The sequence below is a fragment of the Jaminaea rosea genome (genome assembly GCF_003144245.1).
Source record: "Jaminaea rosea strain MCA 5214 unplaced genomic scaffold BDZ90scaffold_10, whole genome shotgun sequence".
Taxonomy (NCBI): Eukaryota; Fungi; Basidiomycota; class Exobasidiomycetes; order Microstromatales; genus Jaminaea; species Jaminaea rosea.
The window spans coordinates 200,827-219,100 of NW_020289984.1; the positions used below are offsets into that span (position 1 = coordinate 200,827).

At 58.3% G+C, this 18,274-nt stretch overlaps 11 protein-coding genes across 11 annotated transcripts; 5 read left to right on the top strand and 6 right to left on the bottom strand.

Moving 5' to 3' along the window:
- Positions 1-43: 43 nt before the first annotated feature.
- On the bottom strand, positions 44-1,061 carry BDZ90DRAFT_261269 (ClpP/crotonase; the record flags this gene model as incomplete). The annotated part of the gene is made up of 3 exons (XM_025508359.1): positions 44-258; positions 342-513; positions 582-1,061. 3 exons carry the CDS (start codon positions 1,059-1,061, stop codon positions 44-46), a joined length of 867 nt encoding a protein of 288 aa, XP_025361066.1.
- Positions 1,062-1,411: 350 nt separating this feature from the next.
- On the bottom strand, positions 1,412-2,798 carry BDZ90DRAFT_39218 (hypothetical protein). The gene has a single exon (XM_025509549.1). The coding sequence runs from the start codon at positions 2,536-2,538 to the stop codon at positions 1,762-1,764; it is 777 nt and encodes a 258-aa protein (XP_025361067.1). The 5' UTR covers positions 2,539-2,798; the 3' UTR covers positions 1,412-1,761.
- Positions 2,799-3,100: 302 nt separating this feature from the next.
- Positions 3,101-3,850, top strand: BDZ90DRAFT_39269 (hypothetical protein). The gene is made up of 2 exons (XM_025509550.1): positions 3,101-3,683; positions 3,762-3,850. Exon 1 carries the CDS (start codon positions 3,218-3,220, stop codon positions 3,671-3,673), a length of 456 nt encoding a protein of 151 aa, XP_025361068.1. The 5' UTR covers positions 3,101-3,217; the 3' UTR covers positions 3,674-3,683; positions 3,762-3,850.
- On the top strand, positions 3,424-5,983 carry BDZ90DRAFT_233096 (putative UTP-glucose-1-phosphate uridylyltransferase). Its single transcript, XM_025506505.1, has 6 exons — positions 3,424-3,683; positions 3,762-3,868; positions 3,946-4,074; positions 4,156-4,373; positions 4,460-4,582; positions 4,666-5,983. Exons 2-6 carry the CDS (start codon positions 3,827-3,829, stop codon positions 5,678-5,680), a joined length of 1,527 nt encoding a protein of 508 aa, XP_025361069.1. The 5' UTR covers positions 3,424-3,683; positions 3,762-3,826; the 3' UTR covers positions 5,681-5,983.
- On the bottom strand, positions 5,843-7,517 carry BDZ90DRAFT_39401 (hypothetical protein). Its single transcript, XM_025509551.1, has 2 exons — positions 7,178-7,517; positions 5,843-6,982 (listed from the first exon to the last, which is right to left on the bottom strand). The coding sequence occupies exons 1-2, from the start codon at positions 7,376-7,378 to the stop codon at positions 6,005-6,007; spliced, it is 1,179 nt and encodes a 392-aa protein (XP_025361070.1). The 5' UTR covers positions 7,379-7,517; the 3' UTR covers positions 5,843-6,004.
- A 14-nt stretch (positions 7,518-7,531) lies between these two features.
- On the top strand, positions 7,532-8,340 carry BDZ90DRAFT_233097 (hypothetical protein). Its single transcript, XM_025506506.1, has 2 exons — positions 7,532-7,859; positions 7,929-8,340. Exons 1-2 carry the CDS (start codon positions 7,596-7,598, stop codon positions 8,115-8,117), a joined length of 453 nt encoding a protein of 150 aa, XP_025361071.1. The 5' UTR covers positions 7,532-7,595; the 3' UTR covers positions 8,118-8,340.
- A 210-nt stretch (positions 8,341-8,550) lies between these two features.
- BDZ90DRAFT_280497 (putative 3-isopropylmalate dehydratase) lies at positions 8,551-11,337 on the top strand. Its single transcript, XM_025509290.1, has 4 exons — positions 8,551-8,777; positions 8,863-8,936; positions 9,012-9,271; positions 9,358-11,337. Exons 1-4 carry the CDS (start codon positions 8,740-8,742, stop codon positions 11,308-11,310), a joined length of 2,325 nt encoding a protein of 774 aa, XP_025361072.1. The 5' UTR covers positions 8,551-8,739; the 3' UTR covers positions 11,311-11,337.
- Positions 11,338-11,540: 203 nt separating this feature from the next.
- On the top strand, positions 11,541-15,194 carry BDZ90DRAFT_39546 (hypothetical protein). Its single transcript, XM_025509552.1, has one exon. It carries the CDS (start codon positions 11,618-11,620, stop codon positions 14,978-14,980), a length of 3,363 nt encoding a protein of 1,120 aa, XP_025361073.1. The 5' UTR covers positions 11,541-11,617; the 3' UTR covers positions 14,981-15,194.
- A 263-nt stretch (positions 15,195-15,457) lies between these two features.
- On the bottom strand, positions 15,458-15,967 carry BDZ90DRAFT_233101 (hypothetical protein; the record flags this gene model as incomplete). Its single annotated transcript, XM_025506507.1, has 1 exon — positions 15,458-15,967. A coding segment is annotated over exon 1 (281 nt), but the record flags the coding sequence as incomplete, so codon positions are not given.
- A 310-nt stretch (positions 15,968-16,277) lies between these two features.
- On the bottom strand, positions 16,278-17,273 carry BDZ90DRAFT_233102 (hypothetical protein). The gene is made up of 3 exons (XM_025506508.1): positions 16,772-17,273; positions 16,542-16,692; positions 16,278-16,464 (listed from the first exon to the last, which is right to left on the bottom strand). The coding sequence occupies exons 1-3, from the start codon at positions 16,996-16,998 to the stop codon at positions 16,444-16,446; spliced, it is 399 nt and encodes a 132-aa protein (XP_025361075.1). The 5' UTR covers positions 16,999-17,273; the 3' UTR covers positions 16,278-16,443.
- A 330-nt stretch (positions 17,274-17,603) lies between these two features.
- BDZ90DRAFT_233103 (hypothetical protein) lies at positions 17,604-18,083 on the bottom strand. The gene has a single exon (XM_025506509.1). It carries the CDS (start codon positions 18,069-18,071, stop codon positions 17,808-17,810), a length of 264 nt encoding a protein of 87 aa, XP_025361076.1. The 5' UTR covers positions 18,072-18,083; the 3' UTR covers positions 17,604-17,807.
- Positions 18,084-18,274: the final 191 nt, after the last annotated feature.

Here is an 18,274-nt window from a genome sequence, read left to right on the forward strand (position 1 = left end):
TGCCTTGCGTGAGAATCGCGACTCTTGGGGTTCCGCATCTGCATCACAACTTGCCCCATCTCATTTCCTTCTTGCTCAATGCGGCCGCAAATGCCTCGGGCATCTCCTTGTTTTGGAGCATACTGCTATTGACCCAACCGATGTGGTCCAGACCCTCTCTGACCGAGTGGTCGCGAGAGTAGAGAAGGCTGGCCTTGGTTGCGCGTACGGCTACGGGCGACTTGGCGGCGATGAGCTTGGCGGTAGCGAGGGCCTCGGCTGGTCGCGTTGCAGGGAAGGAGGAGGACCGGTCAGTTTACCAAAGTCGTCCCTTTGTAGAATGATCATCGCCTGCTACCCACCAATGACTCCCCCTCTGCCTCCCTTGGTGACCTTGCCCACGAAGCCAATGCGATGTGCCTCCTCCGCACCAAATTCTCGCGCCGTCAATGCCAGCTCACGAGCCACGCTATCGTTTCCTACAATTCGTGGGAAGCGTTGCAAAGAGCCAATATCTGCTGCTAGGCCGATGTGCTGGTAAAGACAGGCAGTGTCAGCTCATCGACGTGGGAATGCCCTTCAACGTCGCCCTCGCTACTTACGACCTCCCTGATACTAAATCTCGCCCCTTGATCCGCATACCTAATATCACAAGCACTCATCAAATCTACGCCTAGTCCATACGCAACTCCATGCACGGCAGCAATGACCGGCTTGCCACATCCCTCGAGCATAGTCAAACTAGCCTGAAATTCGTCGATATGCCGTTTCAACTTCCAGGCACTCCTCGCCGGATCGTCCTCGATAAGCTCCACAAGGCCGCCCGAGGTGACGTCCAGTCCTGCGCAAAACGCTTTTTCGCCCTCGCCTGTCAATATCACGACGGCCACGTCTGGGTCGACGGAGATGTGAGAGAGGACGCGATGGAAGTCGTAGGTCATGAGGTCGGACCATTGATTGACTTTGCTGTTTGAAAGGGAGAGGCGCAAGACGAGGGGAGCATCGAGGGTGAGAGAAAAATTACGTGGTGCAGGGGAGAGACCATTGTAAGGCCGTGGGTATGAGGAGTCTGCGTCTGACATGCTGCCGAGCTGAGATAGTCTTGGGACCAGCGTCAAGGATGGCAAGCCAAAGACGTCGCCCTCGCCCTCGCCCTCGCGGCCAATCCGGTCCTCGGCTGAGCCTGGGGGCGGGGGGATCCTCGAGTAACCGGACGGCCGGGCCACCCTCGAACTTCGTCAAGACGGCACACAGATCACTTGACAAGGTCGTTGTCATGCGATCGACGAGGAGGCGAGACGAGATCAAGTCTTCTGCTCAAGTATGAATTCGACAGCATGGAGCCATGACAATGATGGCGGCAGGCGAGCGGGACGGACGGGCGGGCCGGTGAAGCAGCTGAGTGAGAGTCGGGCCAAAGTCTTTGCTCGTCAATGAAGGATAGCTAGAAATACAGGTGAATGAATGGAAAGCAGGGTGATCACATGGTGGCGAGCAGACAAGACCGGACGAAAAGAGTGCCACAAGAACGACACAAGAATGCTGCGCCGGTGGAGGTGGAATGCTAGGTGAAAAAATGGCAAAGGAGCCAGAGGTCAACAGGCGCCGGTCGCACAGCGGCGGCTGAGAAGCAAAGGCTGGGATGAGAGCCGCTGAAGTGCTGACAACATGGAAATTGGTGGATCGTGCGTCTTCCTTGCTTGCTTGCTGCAAAGAAGCCCATTGCTTTGCCCTTGAACAGGCCGGTATGGCAGTAATGCTGACCTGCTCCTCTTGGCGGCTTTATCGGATGGGCGATGGCTCAAAGCCATTGACGAGCTTCTTGGGGCTCGATCTGTCGTGACGACGTCCGTGAAGGTGTTCTTCAAAGTCTTGCTGGCGGCCACCAAACATCTGCTGATGGTGCTCGTGATGCTGCTGCTGGTGCTGCGGCTGAGCATTAGGCGAGAGAGACATCTTTGCCCTATCTTCAGCGACTGCCTCTAGATGTCCGCCCGGACGTTGATGCCACTGCTGCTGGTACGGCGATGAACCAATGCGATCAGATGGTGTCTGCATGGGTGTGTTGGCCGGTGCTTGAGCAAAGCCAAAGCCAGACGAGCCGGCGCCCGACTGGTAGGAGCCGTTGGAGTGATGACCCCCCGAGGCATTAGAGGAATAGCTACGAGGAGCATTGCCGCGGTCATGGAAGCCATTCAACTCTGCGCTGCCCTGTTGGTATCCGAGCATCCCGACTGCCATGTCCTGGTCTACATAGCTACCGGGTGGCTGCATTGGCGTGTCATCCAGAGAGGACCCGCCCACCCATCCTAGCCCATCCTGCCCAACAGACCCGCCGCCACTACGGTGCTGCGGTGTCGAGGTGCGGCGCTTGCTGTTGGCAGAGCCGCTGCTGATTTGACGTGAGCTGGATGGCCCAGCATGAGGATGGCAAGGGCCGAGTGCCTGTTGGCCGAGGGTGGCGCGGAGGTTCTCGCGAATCTCCTCAAGTCCCTGGCCGCGGTCGCCGGCGTGGACCTGTTGCATTGAGCCGATGAGGTCGTCAAGGTTGAGCGCCATCTTCGCGGAAAGGTGTAGAGACGACGATGGCGGGGGACGAGACTTGGGTTGAGAGCGACGAGTGCAAAACCGGCTGAGTGAGGGAGGCTGTGGCGCTTAGTGGTCCCAGTCGTCTTAGGAGAAGAGGGAGGACCTGACCGTACGCCCGACGTCGTGGCTGGCAGAGGACCCGAGGATGAGTGCGACGAGGGCAAAAGAGAGAGGAAACAAGAGCTGAAGATGTATGAGATGGAAAGGATGGTGGAGGATGGTAGTTGCGAAGCACAACTCGCTCGCGACTCGGTCCGGGCATCACTATGTAACCGGCGCGTGGAAGCAGCGGAAAAAGGCGCCGGTGCCACGTGGCCGAGCCTTCCCGTCCTCAGTCATGGCTCAAGGCTCACCACGGCTCACGGCTCCTCACGCCTACTCTGACCAGCTAGCGCCACGAGACCGCCGCAAGTGAAAACATATCGTGGCACGGCGACGATCGTGTCTTGCCTCGAAGTTATCAGATGGTCCCACCGTCGTGAGGCTTGGACGTCCATCGCGCTCGTCTCGGCCTTGCGCATGCTGCACCATCGATTGACGGTGGTCCAAGAATTGCCGCTTCATTCCCATCTTCATCCGTCTTTGTGAGCCATGGTAGCGCTCACTGTTCGCCCGTTCCCGCTCTGAACGACGTGCTGCAACCGTCCTCATGGAACCTCTGATGCGTACGTTTCGTGTGCGTGGCGTCCGTACTGCTTGCATGAGAGATGGGCCCACAAGCGTGCGAGGGGCATCGTGCGCTCAAGTGGGAGTGAAGCCTGGAAGAACTGCGCCGCCCTTCCGTCGCCCATCTGTCAAAGGGTGCTTTTGTGTGTTGGATTCGATTGGGGCGCCATGGCGCATTTCGTCTGGTCGCCTCGCCCGCATACAGGCAGGCAGACAGGCAGGTTGGTCTGGGTCTGGGTCTCCTCGCTCTCGTCGGCGAGGCAAAAGCAGAGTTGAGTTGGCCGAAACCAAACGGCGGACGGGCGGCGGCGGGCGGCAGCGGCGGCGGAGCACGACGACGTCGAGGCCAGCACGGACAGAGCGAGCGGGGGCCACAGGACAGCCTACCAGGCAACATCCTTCTTGCTCTTCTCTCCTTACCATCCTCCATCCTACCTAGTAGCCGCTCCGTGAGTTCAAAGGCGGTGTGCAAAACAAGACGACTATTGCTGACCCTTTTGCCGTTATCGTCTCGACGACCCGGCCAGTAAACGCTCCTTGGTCCGCACCCTACCTTTACCTTCTCCCTCTCTCCTTCAACCAACACCCTAAGATGGCCAGCTCTCTCTCGACGCCGGGCTCGCAGCAGGTCAAGGTGAGCCGGTGCGATTGACCGATGTGAAGGACTTGGAGCGGGATTACTTACTATCACACCCCTCTCGTGCCCACCAGGCCAACCCGCGAGCTCGCGGAGCCTCTCACATCGACTTCAAGTCGGCCACTACTGGCGTGGCCGCAAAGGCGATGCGAAATGAGCTCAACAACATGGTCGCCGAGATCCAGGACTCGGCTGCTAGGAAGGTGAGCAAGTCGCGTCTCTATCGCCCTGCATTACCCCTCTCTTGCTCACAATCAGTTCCACCCTTCGTGATCTGCGTTCAGCACTTCGACGCCGAGATGAGCGGCTTCTTTGGCCTCTTCAACCGCTACCTCGCTGAAAAAGCAAAGGGAGAGCGCCTCGACTGGGACAAGGTCAAGAGCCCCGCAGCAGAGCAGGTCACCCCCTACTCGCAGCTCACCAGCAAGGCAGCTGACCCTTCAATCCTCAACAAGCTGGCTGTCCTCAAGCTTAACGGTGGTCTGGGTACCACGATGGGATGGTGAGTAAGCGCGGTACAGAGGTGCGGGAGCGAGGATGCTGCGTTCAAAGAATCAGAGCTGATGCAGTCTTCTGCTCCTCGTGCAGCACCGGCCCCAAGTCGGTCATTGAAGTCCGTGATGGCATGACTTTCCTCGACCTGTCCGTCCGACAGATTGAGCACCTCAACTCTACGCACAATGTCAACGTGCCTTTCATCCTCATGAACTCGTAAGTGTCAAGGCAGGCTACTGAAGCAGTCAGCTGCCAAACAAGCTTTCTCATATCTCCTCGTCCCCCCGCGCCCCTCCCAGCTTCAACACCGACGATGACACGGCCCGCGTCATCCAAAAGTACGCCAATCACAACGTCGAAATCCTCACCTTCAACCAGTCGCGTTACCCGCGCGTGAGCAAGGAGACGAACCTTCCTACTCCCCGCAGCGCCACGAGCGACAAGAGCAACTGGTACCCGCCTGGCCACGGTGACCTCTACGACGCCATCAACAACTGCGGTCTCCTAGACCGCCTGATTGCTGCAGGCAAGGAGTACCTCTTTGTCAGCAACGTTGACAACCTGGGTGCTACCGTCGACCTCAACATCTTCCAGCACATGATTGACACTCAGGCCGAATTCATCTCCGAGGTCACTGACAAGACCAAGGCCGACGTCAAGGGTGGTACTTTGATCGACTACGAGGGCCAAGTCCGTCTCCTAGAGATCGCTCAGGTGCCCAAGGACCACGTCGAGGACTTCAAGTCGATCAAGAAGTTCCAGATCTTCAACTGCAACTCTCTCTGGATCAACCTGAAGGCAATCAAGCGCGTCTTGACAAATGATGAGCTCGACCTCGAGATCATTGTCAACAACAAGGAGCTTCCCTCAGGCGAGGCAGTCATTCAGCTCGAGACGGCGTGCGCCGCAGCCATCAAGCACTTCCGCGGCGCCAAGGGCGTCAACGTTCCTCGCTCACGTTTCCTGCCCGTAAAGGCGTGCTCCGACCTGCTGCTGATCCAGTCAGACCTCTACTCCCTCGAGCACGGCGCCCTCGTCATGAACAATCAGCGTCTCTTTGGGCAGACCCCCGTTGTCAAGCTCGGAGACACCTTCAAGAAGGTGTCCAATTACCAGAAGCGCTTCAAGTCCATCCCGAACATCATCGAGCTGGATCACCTGACCGTCTCAGGCGATGTCGTCTTTGGGCGCGGAGTGCAGCTGAGGGGCACTGTGATCATTGTGGCGAACGAGGGGCAGCATATCACCATTCCGGAGGGGTCGGTTCTCGAGAACAAGCTCATCTCGGGGGCGTTGAGCGTCATCGACCACTAGAGCGGCGGCGGCGGCGGCGGCAGCGGCGGCGGCAGGTCCCTGTCTGCTCGACTGCGATACTGAAGATGAGGGAGGGGCGAGGGATGGGAAGATGTACCAGGCCATCGGGTCCTGCATAGCCGCTCAGCACAGAAAGCTTGCCCTTCTCACTTTTTCTTCGGGACGATGCCTCGGACTCTGCTTCTTCTTCCCTTCTCAGGGTTCTTTTGTTGATGTCGAATGGGTGCTGTTCTTCTCGCTTGCTTTATATACACTTTGAGACTCAGACGCAATTCACGCGAAAATCACACGATGGGTTCAGCTTGATCGATGCCACGGTGTAGCTTAGTATGGCTTGAACCTTCTCGCCTTTCTGCCATCAACGCCTTCTACTCCGCCCTCTTTGAGTTGCCTCATTCTCTCAGCATCCTCGGCAAAGCCCTTTCTCAGGTTGGCGATACGCTGCCTGGCCTCCTCGCGCACCTGGAAACGATAGAAGTCCTCCAAGCCTGCGGGCACAGCACTTTTCCCTGCTCCCTTTGCTTTGGCCTGTGCTGCGGCCAAAGAGCGAAGTCGGGCCATCTTGACTCCTCCACTGCCCGCGAGAGGAGGAGCACCAGACTCTTCGCCAGGTGCTCCGCCACCACCTGAGCGACCGTACTTGCCTCCTGGGAGGACGATGACGAAGCCATCCTCGTCCAAGGGCTCGCCATTGGGCCCATATGACGCTATACGGATCCCACCGGGAGCACCACCCAGTTGACCAGGTGTCCCACTCTTGTGTCGCTTGATCATCCACGTACGACGCGCGACCAATGAATCAGCGTGTCGCTTGACGGCCGAGAGGGGTGCGGGGCGGTGAGCGTCGTAAGTCTCGATGAGGGATTGCAGGCCTAAAGGCGCAGAGGTGGCTGCCGAGGCAAGCGTGGCTTGCAGCGCTGTTGTAGGGCGATGGCTCCGTATATCATTGCGATCGTCATCGTCCTTGTAAAGCTTGGCAGCCTTACGCTGTGCCTCGCGGAGGGGATCTTGCCACTTGAGGGGCTTCGATGCCGAGGATTGGGAGAGTTCGAGGGCGCGCTGCACGCTCGCCGGCTCGAGCAAGACGATGTGTGCTGTTGAGCCAGTGTTGAGGAGCGGCCTTGGATTGAGGGGAGCGGGTAGAGGGACAAGGGCTGGTGGGATGGAGGCGGCTGCTGAGGCTGCGACAGCCTTTTTTGATTTGCGACTGCGGGGTGGAGCTGTCGATGCTGCTTGCGCTACTGCCGCTGTAGTCTCCTCCTCCAGATCCTGACGCTCCTCATTCTCGCTCTCATCGTGATCCTCCTCGATTCCAAGCGTGGTCTCATCCTCGAGGGCCTTCTGACCAGCGAAGCGCACCTCCTCGACGCGGCCTACGCCGGCCTTGTCAAAGAGGGAGCGCAGATGAGCCTCGGTGCCGTCGGCGGGAATATTGACAGCGAAGAGAGTGCGGTCTGATGGGAAAGATGCGGACGAGGAGGAAGAAGAGGCAGTCGCCTTGTGCGGGCGGAGGTAGAGGAAGTGCGCCGCCGAGGAAGAAGACGAGGACGACGAAGAAGAAGAAGAAGAAGAGGGAACAGAGAGGCGTAGAACATGGAAGCCAGCGACGGTGTTGTGGGCCTTGACGGATGAGAAGCTCTTGGACGATGACGACGTCACTGCCTCTGCCGTCTTCATCTTCTTGTTTGCCTTTGCCATTGTTCGCGAATGGTTGACAAGACGATGAGCGGCTGCAACCTTGAATTCACTCCTGGAAGTGCGCCTCTCTCCGTCTTGGAAATCTCGCGAGTGCGTCTGCCGCCTGTCATCCGCGGGCCGACTGGTCGACTGGATTCTTGGTCCGTTCTTGTCGTCGTCGTCTCATCACCATCATCATCCTCGTCGATCGTGGTCATCACCTGTCCAACGCTACAGAATGCTGCGCCCTACTTTGCCACTCTTCAGCAAAGCTGTGCGACTCCCTCTCAACTCAAAGAAGGCGAATCGCGACTTCTACAAGGGAACACGTACTGGCAACCCACTCCGTCGAACCCGTATCGCCCTCATGTCGCACCATGGCTCGAGGATTCAGAGGGATCCAGCTACAGGCAGGGAAAAGACGTGGACTATCATGGGACACAGACTTGATGAGAGTAGGATGATGAGCTTCGTCGTTCCGCCCGGATTGGAGGGTTGCTCTGTGAGTTGGCCCTCATAGCAAGCTTCATGGTCACCAAAGTATGTATGCTGACATCTACTCTCCATCCAGCTCAAACCCTACGTGCAGCGTGCCTTTTCGCCAGCTGCAGATGCAGAAGGTGTGCCGCACCTCCGTGGTGGATATCCGGCAGTGACCAGGAACAAAGAAGTAGAGGAAGGCGTGGCGCTGGGTGAGGGTGGGTTGGATGCTGTCAGCTACGAGGAAGCGAGGAGAGTCATTTGGAACAGGAGGTCATGATTAAGCAGCACCGAGGGACAGCAAGTGATAACAGGAGGAGAGGGACGAGATAGACAGCCTCAGCGCATAGGCGCCATCGCTGGAGGCCACCAGCACCCATTTGTACTATACAATTCGCGACGCATCGATGTGGAACATCTTTGCTTCACACAAGAAATCAGCCTACCCTGTAATCTTTGTCTGTCGTATGCGAAGCCAAGGCCCCGTCATGGAAGTGGAGCTATTCAGCTTCTTAAGCAGAAGCATTGTGAAGTTGTCATTCGTCTTTCATCGTTGATGGTGCTGTCGGCCCGCGTGTACCGTGCTCACTCGCCGCCGTCGGCCTCGTCGGTCCTAGCTAGACAAGCAGGCACCGTCGTGATCGGATGTGGCGGCCTCGAGTCAAGGCGCCGGCAGGCAGACCGAGCTCGAGTGCAACCAATCTTCCGTTGGACGGCCCGCCCACTTTATCCATTTCTAATCCCTATCCAAATCAACCTCATCCACGTCGTGCCCTTGACCAAAGGCAACACACAGCTCATCAGCAAAGCCAGCTAGCCACCCCTCGTCTCCTTTCTTTCCCAACGACCCTCGACCTCCGCATTCTTGTCGGTGCGCGCAGAGCTGCGAGACCAATTCAGACATGGCCGCCGCCCCTCAGACCCTCTACGAGAAGATCTTGTGAGTGCGGCGCCATTGAGTGCCACATGACATGACTAGCACCTCACTGATTTGACTGACGATTTGTCTGCTCTGCTCCTCGCAGCAAGTCCCACATCGTTCACGACGATGGCAAGGGCAATATCCTCCTCGCAATTGACCGGCATCTCGTCCATGAAGGTCAGTGAGCGAATGGTCAAGGCATGACCGAGAGTAAGCTGAGCTGATCCCTCAATACCGCTCTCTCACTCGTAGTGACATCGCCCCAGGCATTTGAAGGTCTTCGCAAGGCAGGACGCAAGGTCCGCCGAGTAGACCAGACGCTCGCCACCGTTGACCACAACATTCCTACCATCAGCCGCAAGACGTACAAAGACACAAAGACGTTTGTCGAGGAGTCCAACTCGCGAACTCAGTGCCTCACCCTCGAAGACAACGTCAAGGAGTTCGGACTCACCTTCTTTGGGCTGACTGATAACCGTCAGGGCATCGTCCACGTCATTGGGCCCGAGCAGGTGCGTGCGAGCCCGAGAGCTGCTTTGCATTGATATGGGCTGAGTGGAGCTCACAAGTATCTCATGACCTCCTTTTCCGTTCGCAGGGCTTCACGCTCCCCGGCGCTACCATCGTCTGCGGTGACTCGCACACCTCTACCCACGGAGCTTTCGGCGCTCTCGCCTTCGGTATCGGTACCTCGGAGGTCGAGCACGTTCTTGCTACCCAGACGCTGCCACAGAAGAAGGCGAAGAACATGCGCATCCAGGTCGACGGTCAACTCGGTCCTGGCGTCACGTCGAAGGACATTGTTCTTCACGTCATCGGTATCATCGGCACTGCTGGTGGGACTGGATGCGTCATCGAGTTCTGCGGCAGCGCCATCCGCCAGCTCTCGATGGAGGCCCGTATGTCCATCTGCAACATGTCGATTGAAGGAGGTGCTCGTGCTGGCCTCATTGCACCCGATGAAATCACCTTCGAGTACATCAAGGGCCGCCCTCTGGCCCCCAAGGCGGGCAAGGAATGGGAGGACGCCGTCGCTTACTGGAAGACGCTGCCATCCGACGAGGGCGCAAAGTACGACGTCGAGGTCAAGATCGCCGCCGAGGACATCCCTCCCACACTCACCTGGGGTACCTCACCTCAGGATACCGTTGCCATCACTGGTGTTGTCCCCGACCCCTCGGACGTCCAGGACGAGAAGCGTGCCGCAACGATTAAGCGCTCCCTCGAGTACATGGGTCTCACGCCAGGAACACCCATGGAGCAAGTCAAGCTGGACAAGGTCTTCATCGGATCGTGCACCAACTCGCGTATCGAGGACCTGAGAGAGGCGGCCAAGATCCTCTACGGGCGCAAGATTGCTTCTCACATCTACGGCATGCTGGTGCCTGGCTCTGGGCTCGTGAAGAAGCAGGCGGAGGCAGAGGGGCTCGATAAGATCTTCACTGCAGCAGGCTTCGACTGGCGTGAGGCTGGATGCTCCATGTGTCTCGGCATGAACCCTGACCAGCTCGCCCCGGGAGAGCGATGTGCTTCGACGTCGAACCGCAACTTCGAGGGACGTCAAGGTGCCGGTGGCCGCACCCACTTGATGTCACCAGCCATGGCCGCCGCCTGCGCCATCACAGGCTACCTGACAGACGTGCGCAAGTTTGCGTCGGGCCGTGTGGGCTCCGAGGCAGACAAGCCGGCCTTTGAGGTCCAGGTGACCGACTCTAAGGCCTACCTCGGCGAGACGCCCCTCCACGTCCCTGCCGATACGCCCGAGGGCGCACAGACCGGACAGACTGACGAAGACAAGATCCGCGACGTTCCCGCCAGCACCACTTCGTCAGCCGCAGCGTCGGGAGGTACACCGTCGGGCAGCTCTCGCAAATTCACCGTCCTCAAGGGCATTGCCGCCCCCATCGACCGCGAGAATGTGGACACGGACGTCCTCATCCCTGCTCGATTCCTCAAGACGGTCACTCGTGCGGGGCTGGGCAAGTCCCTCTTCTACCGTGACCGCTACGACGACTCGACGGGCAAGGAGAACCCAGACTTTGTTCTCAACCAGGACCCTTGGCGTCAGGCCCGCATCATCGTCTCGAGGGACAACTGGGGCTGCGGTTCGAGTCGCGAGCACGCTGCCTGGGCCCTGGATGACTTTGGTGTCTCGTGCGTGATTGCCAAGTCATTTGCCGACATTCACCACAACAACTTGCTCAAGAACTTCTTGCTTCCCATTACAATGAGCGATGCGGAGCAGCTGGAGGCCTGCATGGATGCAGCCAAGCGTGGAGAGGAGATCGAGGTCGACCTGCCCAAGAAGACGGTCAAGCTGGCGTCTGGGCAGAGCTTTGCCTTTGAGATGGACGAATGGAGTCAGCATTGCCTTGTTAATGCGCTGGATGACATCGAGCTGACCCTGGCCAAGGAGGAGCACATTGCGGCGTATGAGGAGAAGAGGAGGCAGACGACGCCGTGGTTGGAGGGTCCCAAGGCGAGGAAGCTCGAGGCGAAGCCCGTGAGCAAGATGGAGGCCAAGGCTGCTAGTGGGAAGTTGGACTGGTAGCGCGGTATCAGTGCAGCAAGTGAGAGGCAGCTTGGTCTCGTGTTCCAACTCTCTTGATATTCCACGTCTCTCATTTCCCAATGTCAATCGCGTGTCTACCGATTGCTGTGGAGTGTTGTGGGTGGCGTCTCATCGATTTCAAAAGAGGTGAGGCGGGCGGTGCAGGGTCCAGGCCGCGGTGTTGAGCGTGACTGGCTGCAAGACAAGCGGTTCAGTCCGCTGCGCTGCAGGCGGCATCTCTGGTGATCCTTTGGTCTTTCTTTCACTTCTCAGATACCATACCACGCCTTGACGGCTGCGCACGCGAATGGTCAAGAGACGTCGCGTGCTGCCATGGACGGCCTTCCTGGCCAGCTTGGCTGCCCTAGCCGTTGCATCATCCTCATCGACGGCAACGACGCATGACATCTTGACCACAGCAAGAAAGCATCACAGCACGTCGTCCTCCTCCACGTCCCCCTCATCGTCTAAGCACCACTCTACGACATCGCACTCACAAGGCACACCGACACCGACGTCGACTCACCATCCTTCACCACCACAAGACAATTGCGACCCTCTACCGCTCAACCTGTCCCCTCGTGATCTCTGCACTCATGTTCAGTCCAACTGCCCCTCAAACGGACGAATTGACTACCTCGAGCTCTACTACTGCTCTCCCCTCGGTCCAGATCCCAGTGGCGGAGCGAACCTCACAACAGGTATCACTGCCAGGCGGATTGGGGCCATTCTGCTAATCGTTTCCTGGATGGCCTTCCTCTTCTCCTGCCTTGGTCTCGTGGCCTCCGACTTCTTCTGCCCGAACCTTAGCACTCTGGCCTCGCGCCTTGGACTCAACGAAAGCACCGCTGGTGTGACCTTTCTCGCGCTAGGAAATGGGTCGCCAGATGTCTTTTCCACCTTCTCCGCAATGTCCACCGGGTCCGGAGCATTGGCCATTGGAGAGCTGATAGGCGCCGCATCCTTCATTGTGTCCGTTGTTGCAGGGAGTATGATGCTCATTAAGCCTTTCAAAGTTCGACGTTGGCCCTTTCTCAGGGATGTTGGCTTCTTTACCGTCGCAGTCGCTTTGACTATGGTGTGCCTCGTTGATGGACACCTCACTCTACCAGAGAGCTTGGCGTTGGTGGGACTTTACTTGGCCTACGCGAGCGTAGTCATCATCGGTTCGATGTGGGAGGAGAGGCAGCGACGTCGCAAAGTCTTTTGGCAGCAGACCAGGAGCGATTGGGCTGGCTCGGCGGGCTCAGGCTACCAAGATGATGCGCCAGTAGGCGATCGACTACAGGTAGAAGAGGTCGCGCAGCCCATGGATGTTGGGAGACATCTGGGGCTACCTCCGCGTAGTCCTGAGTACCATGTTGACGACGAAGCAGAAGAGGGCGACCCAAATGCCGATCCTTTCGAGGTTTGGGCCAGTCAGCAGGCAGCTACTGGAGCCACGACTTCCCCTCGCTCAGTACCTGGGGCAAGGCGGCCACAGACCTCATCGCGCGAGTCATCACGGCGAGGCTCACCCACCGGCTCGCCGCAACTGCAGACACCTCGAGGCGGCGGTGGTCTTCCCCCTTCTCATCGGCTGGTCAGAAGCGCGTCAAAGCTGCGCAACAGATCAGGGCACATGCCCCGCCACTCTCTACTGGGGGCAGTCGAGTTCCGAGATGTAGTCCGCTCGCTCACATTGCAGGGTCAGCTGGCGCCAGCGGATGATGTAGCCGCAGAAGCACAGGCGCGAGCTGTAGCCGAAAGCAGAGACCCGGAGGTATTCTTGCCACATCCGTCTTCGCACCACCATCAGCGCCACCAGCGTAGGCACTCGGTCACAGACAGCGAAGGTCGCGCTGCGGCGAGGGGCGAGCCTTCAAGACAGATGCCAGCGGCATCGAGCTCCGCGTCTGTTCAACGTCCGGCAGCCTCTTCGCGCGGATATAGCGCTCCATCGCGCCACCAGCCTAGCATCAGCCTGGACGCTTCGGGCATTGACGACCCGTGGAAGGAGCATTCAGCACATGATGGCTGTGAAGATGCGTCTGGCGGTACAGCGGGCCCCTCAGCTACCGCTGTGACATCCCAGCCTGGTCTGGCTCGCCTTGTCATCCCCGACAAGAGCAAGAACGACGTCTTTAGCAACGGCAATGGCAGGAGTCACGGCTCTGGAGCGGGAGGCGGAACCAAGCAAACAAAGCACTCCCCCGCTCCCTCAATCCTTATCCTAGACGAGAATGGACAGGAGCGCGTGGCGCTCACGATGGGTGGAGAAAGTGAGGACGCTGTGCCTCCTCCATCACTCTCGCCGTCCGCATACCCTAGAGATGAGGAAGAGGAGGAGCCTCTCTACCGGTCACTGCGCCGCTTCCTCTTCCCTTCACTACATCACTGGCGCAATAAATCCATCCTGGGCAAGGTGCTCAGTGTGGTCAACCTTCCGCCCCTTTTGGCCTTCAATCTCACGCTGCCCGTCGTAGACGATGAGGCGGAAGCGCGAGCCGCCGCACGCGTAGTCACAATAGGTAGCGCTAGCGGAAGTGGCGTTGGACTGGGCGGGGAAGGCGAAGGCGCCCTCAGACTCAAGGGAAGCGACGAGGCGCCCCTCTTTGCTCGCTCTCCCGTCGCCGTAGAAGAGGATGCCCACGAAGTCGCCGAGGACGAGGTGCTCGACCTCGCAACTGGGCAGCGGTTGCGCTCACCGAATGTCTGGAGCGAGAGCAATGCTGCAGGGGACGGCGGTCAACTGGAAAACAAGATGCGTGATCTCGATATCTCCAAGGCACTGCGGCGCCATCCGGCAGAAGAGACTTCCCCGCTTCCATTCGGTGACCGACGAGGTTCGATGAGCAGCGTCGATGGGGACGATGACGGGGCCTCCTGCTCATCAGATGACTCCAACTCCAGTCTAGAGTCCCACTCCGTACCTCAAGGCAACGCTAAGCTGTTTCTCACCTGCTCGCAATGCCTGCTCGCCCCACCGTTCTGCGTTTGGGCAGCGACAGATTTTGAGCCAAGGTGGTCGGCCTTGGGGTCGGTTGCTGCGGGTACAGGCCTCGCAGCAGCGGTGGTCGGGTGCTCGATGCGCGCGAGAAGAATGGGAGGGGCATGGTTGAGCACCAGCACAAGAAGTGCTTTTGGGCTGGCAAGATGTTTTCTCGGCTTCCTCGTCAGTATTGCCTGGATCTCGACCGTGGTAGACGAAGTCGTCTCGATTCTGCAAGCCCTAGGACTTATCTGCGGACTCTCGGAAGCGATCTTGGGGGTCACACTCTTTGCGATGGGCAACAGTCTCGCAGACTTGGTAGCCAATACGGTCATCTCCCGGGCTGGATACCCAAGCATGGCGATTGCGGCTTGCTTTGCTGGGCCTCTCCTGAACCTGCTTCTAGGAATAGGGCTGAGCGGCACATGGTTGCTGGGTCAACCTGCTGACGACGGGAGCCATGGTGCGCAGCGTTACCATTTCGAGATCTCCCCCACTCTGCTTAGCTCTGCTACTGGACTGCTGGTGCTTCTGGTCGGTACGCTGGTGCTTGTGCCGTTGCACGGTTTCTACTTGGGTAGGAGGCTGGGCTGGATGCTTATCGGCAGCTATGCGCTCATCATGACGATCAATGTGCTGGTAGAGGTATTCGTTGATCAGAGAGGGGGCAAGAAGAAGGGGCACTATGGTGTAGGGTGATCAGGTGAGCATTACGAAAATACGAGCGTCCTCACAGTCGAACGATCACGCTTCACGCAGACAGATGGAAGGATATTTCGTGGGGTCTGACTGTGTGCGTAAGGTCGCATCTACCATGGGAAAATGATGCATGTAACGTGTAAGGGACTCCGTCTCTACCAAGAAGTGGTGTATGCTTGACAGTTGTACCTCTGCGACGACCCTGATCTAGCGTAGCTTCTAGGTGATTTTCCTCGCGATGGTGAATCAGCGTCGCTGGGAACGGCCCATTCAGGAACGCAAGGCCCCTCTGATGTTACTCTTACTTCCCCATGTACCAGATGTGGAGAGAACTGGTCACTTCGCCAGCCTTCAAAGCGACCGGCCATTCGCCTGCCAAGAAAGCAGAGAAAGCAGAGACGCGTGTCAGTGCAGTCACGAAGCGCCAATTTGGCTACTCGCCCGCTCTCTCGCTATGCTCACAGTCATCCAGAGGATTCAGGTAGAGGCAGGTACCACCAGCCATACCGCTTGGCTGCTCAGAGTTCAGTAGACAGATTGCCCACTGGTCTCCTCTGCATTGTCCGCGTGCGAGGCGGCCGTAGCCAAAGGGGCCGCAGGGAGAGTCTGCCGCGCAACGTCGGAGCAGCGACGTCAGCGGCAGGCAAGGAAGCGGATATGGCGGGCGGCCGTGATACACGATTGATGTCGATCTTACTTACTGATCTGTAACATGTTGGGACCGAGTGCGCCCCAGTCTGCCACCTGTACGGTCGGCTGCCCTGCATCGCCACCCTGGCACTGAAATACGACCCTGGCTCCCTCATCTATCCGCGTAGTGTTGGTGGCAGAGCAGAAGCGCGAGTAGGTGACGGGCGCGGCCCTCTTCTTCGTTGAGTGCTCTTCGCCAGCCACTTTGAAGGGCGCATGCGAGCAGACGGCGTGCTTTGCCGTGCAGAGGGCTGCTGAACTTGCGAGCAGGATGATGGTCACAAGCATGAGGAAAGGGCAGAGCAGAGCGTAAGGTGAAGAAGCAAGGAGTCAAAGAGAAGGTCGAGAGGAGAGATCAAATAGTCCTCAGGCAAGCCGCCAGGAGCGGGGCAAACAGGGCTTCATCGGCTCACGGAGAACACTGACAGTACTCTTTGCAGCCCTACATTGGTTGGCGCCGCAGTTTCGGAGGAGGCATCGACCGAAGTACGAACCTGCTGGGCAGAGGCAGACCTTCCAATGAGCGCAGTTCGCCATGCCGGCAGGCACACGACTGCCGCGGGGCAAAGTTGGTCGCGATCGGTTGGCGGTACTGAAGCGTTCTTATTGACAATCGGAAGCTCGCAGGGGGCAAAGGCAAGCGGCGACGGCGACTCCGCTCTGATGCATTTGAGAGAGCAAGGCAGCGTCTCAGGGTGCAATGCCGTCTTCAGGCCCACCCTACTTTCCATTCCAGAACCAAACCTGGAGTTTGATGGGCAAGGCGGTGTACTCTATCGTGTGCGGCCATTCGCCTACATCGAGCGTCGCGATGCAAAGTCGTCAGCAGGTTGCTTGGCTGCTCATTCCTCTGCAATCTCTTCGCGCTCACAGTCATCGATGGACGCCCAATAGTAGCAGTCGCCAACACTGGAATCGCCAAGGCATGCGGCCCAGAGTGTGCCGTAGCAGTTCTCGTGCTTGTCCCGGCCGTATCCAGTACCATCTGCGCAAGGGGTAGCTGTCGGTGAGGAGACCACCACGTGAGCTTATGAACAGGGATGCAGCCAGTCGCTCTCGCACTGACCGAGCTCGAGCGTCTTGCGCTTCAAAAATCCCCAGTCAGCTACTTTTGTGTTCAGGCCGCCGATGAAGCCTGGGTCGCAGCCATAAATGGCCACATCGGTAGAGTTGATGTGGTCTATGATTCCTGCATGGCAGTATTCGTGGTAGCCGTACTGAACAGGGCTTCCGCCACCCGGCTTGTAGCTGCACACGAAGTGATCAGCCACGGCCGGCTGGACAGCGAAGGTAGCTGCGAGCGTGAGGTGAAAAAGGAGCGCGAGCATGACGGGGATAGCGGGCAGCGGCGTGGAGAACAAGATGTGAGGTGTGGTGATAAGAAGAGAAGGAGCAGCCTCCCACGGCACAAGAGGTTTGTCAGGCTGGCTGCAGCTACCTCTCTCGGATGATTTGACGACTGCCTGAGAAGATCAATGCTAAGCCGCACCCACGAGCCCATCGCATTCTGTCAGCACCATGGCCTGATAAGCGTAGGTGCGGGCGGAGACGTAAGCGAGGGTCTAGCTGACCGCCCAGTACGCGACAGCGAGGGCGAGGGGCGCACACGGGCCAGGATGGTGCGGATTAGAATTCTGTCAGGCCGTCGAATGTGTCATTGAGGCAGACAAAGGGCGACGAAAGCTTCAGCTAGAGCACCGTACTAAGGCAGAGCGACAGGTGGACAGCAGGATTGCTGCGCACCCTCATCACAATGATCTTACTTTGATCAGCATCGTCAAGAGTCGTGATACCACACGATGATTTGGCGAGGCAAATCCTTGTACTCCTTCGGCCCAGGCCAAGCACCTAGGAAGCCATCGGGGCAGGTCCATAGTCAGTTGCACTTCCTCATCACACAAGCTGCAGGCCGAAGCGGCTTCCTCACGTACAGTCGTCATGAGATGCCAGATAATAGCAGGCGTCGTTGTCCGAGCTATCCAAGCAGAAGGCCCAGAGCTTAGAATAGCAATCGCCGTTGGCCCGGTGTCCGTACCCGCCGGTACCGCAAGGAGTTGCTACGGTGCAAGTGGCATGCATCTCGCGACGCGAGCGGTGCATCAGCTCTCTCCTTCGCTCTTCGCGAGCTCTGGTCCTGTCACTGACCAATCTCGAGCGTCTTGGGGGCCAAAAAGCCCCAGTCGGAAATACGTGCGCTGTTGTTGTCGCCGCCGTCAGAGCGACAGACATAGGCGCACACTTGGGTTGAATTCGCCGGATTAATTCTAGTTGCCACGCAGTATCTCTTGAAGCCGTACGTCGAAGGAGCTTGAGAACCAGGTTTGTAGCAGCATGTGAAGTGGTCGGCGAGTGTGGAACGTCCCAGCAGTGCGAGTGCAAGAGTGAGCGTATTGGCGAACATGGGCCGAGCAGATCGCAATTCTGGAGAGGTCGAGAGCGGGAATGGAAGGGGATGAAGAGAGCGAAGGCTATCTTGCAACTATGTAGCGCTCAGAGATGCTCAGACCATCTCTCCTGGTCTGCTACCCGGGATTGCAAGATTTTGACCCACACACGTGCGTACAATACGTTTGGCGCCATTGTATGAAAGCCATTGACAGCAAT

Coding starts and splice junctions, on each gene's coding strand:
- BDZ90DRAFT_39218 (XM_025509549.1), bottom strand. CDS start 2,538: ATGGCGCTCAACCTTGACGACCTCATCGGCTCAATGCAACAGGTCCAC.
- BDZ90DRAFT_39269 (XM_025509550.1), top strand. CDS start 3,218: ATGGAACCTCTGATGCGTACGTTTCGTGTGCGTGGCGTCCGTACTGCT.
- BDZ90DRAFT_233096 (XM_025506505.1), top strand. CDS start 3,827: ATGGCCAGCTCTCTCTCGACGCCGGGCTCGCAGCAGGTCAAG. Junction 4,374..4,459: donor CTGGGTACCACGATGGGATG/GTGAGTAAGCGC, acceptor CTCCTCGTGCAG/CACCGGCCCCAAGTCGGTCA. Junction 4,583..4,665: donor CCTTTCATCCTCATGAACTC/GTAAGTGTCAAG, acceptor CGCCCCTCCCAG/CTTCAACACCGACGATGACA.
- BDZ90DRAFT_39401 (XM_025509551.1), bottom strand. CDS start 7,378: ATGGCAAAGGCAAACAAGAAGATGAAGACGGCAGAGGCAGTGACGTCG. Junction 6,983..7,177: donor TCTACCTCCGCCCGCACAAG/GCGACTGCCTCT, acceptor GGAATCGAGGAG/GATCACGATGAGAGCGAGAA.
- BDZ90DRAFT_233097 (XM_025506506.1), top strand. CDS start 7,596: ATGCTGCGCCCTACTTTGCCACTCTTCAGCAAAGCTGTGCGACTCCCT. Junction 7,860..7,928: donor CCGGATTGGAGGGTTGCTCT/GTGAGTTGGCCC, acceptor CTCTCCATCCAG/CTCAAACCCTACGTGCAGCG.
- BDZ90DRAFT_280497 (XM_025509290.1), top strand. CDS start 8,740: ATGGCCGCCGCCCCTCAGACCCTCTACGAGAAGATCTT. Junction 8,778..8,862: donor ACCCTCTACGAGAAGATCTT/GTGAGTGCGGCG, acceptor TGCTCCTCGCAG/CAAGTCCCACATCGTTCACG. Junction 9,272..9,357: donor ACGTCATTGGGCCCGAGCAG/GTGCGTGCGAGC, acceptor TTCCGTTCGCAG/GGCTTCACGCTCCCCGGCGC.
- BDZ90DRAFT_39546 (XM_025509552.1), top strand. CDS start 11,618: ATGGTCAAGAGACGTCGCGTGCTGCCATGGACGGCCTTCCTGGCCAGC.
- BDZ90DRAFT_233102 (XM_025506508.1), bottom strand. CDS start 16,998: ATGCTCGCGCTCCTTTTTCACCTCACGCTCGCAGCTACCTTCGCTGTC. Junction 16,693..16,771: donor CTGAACACAAAAGTAGCTGA/CTGGGGATTTTT, acceptor TCATAAGCTCAC/GTGGTGGTCTCCTCACCGAC. Junction 16,465..16,541: donor TTGGGCGTCCATCGATGACT/GTGAGCGCGAAG, acceptor CGCTCGATGTAG/GCGAATGGCCGCACACGATA.
- BDZ90DRAFT_233103 (XM_025506509.1), bottom strand. CDS start 18,071: ATGTTCGCCAATACGCTCACTCTTGCACTCGCACTGCTGGGACGTTCC.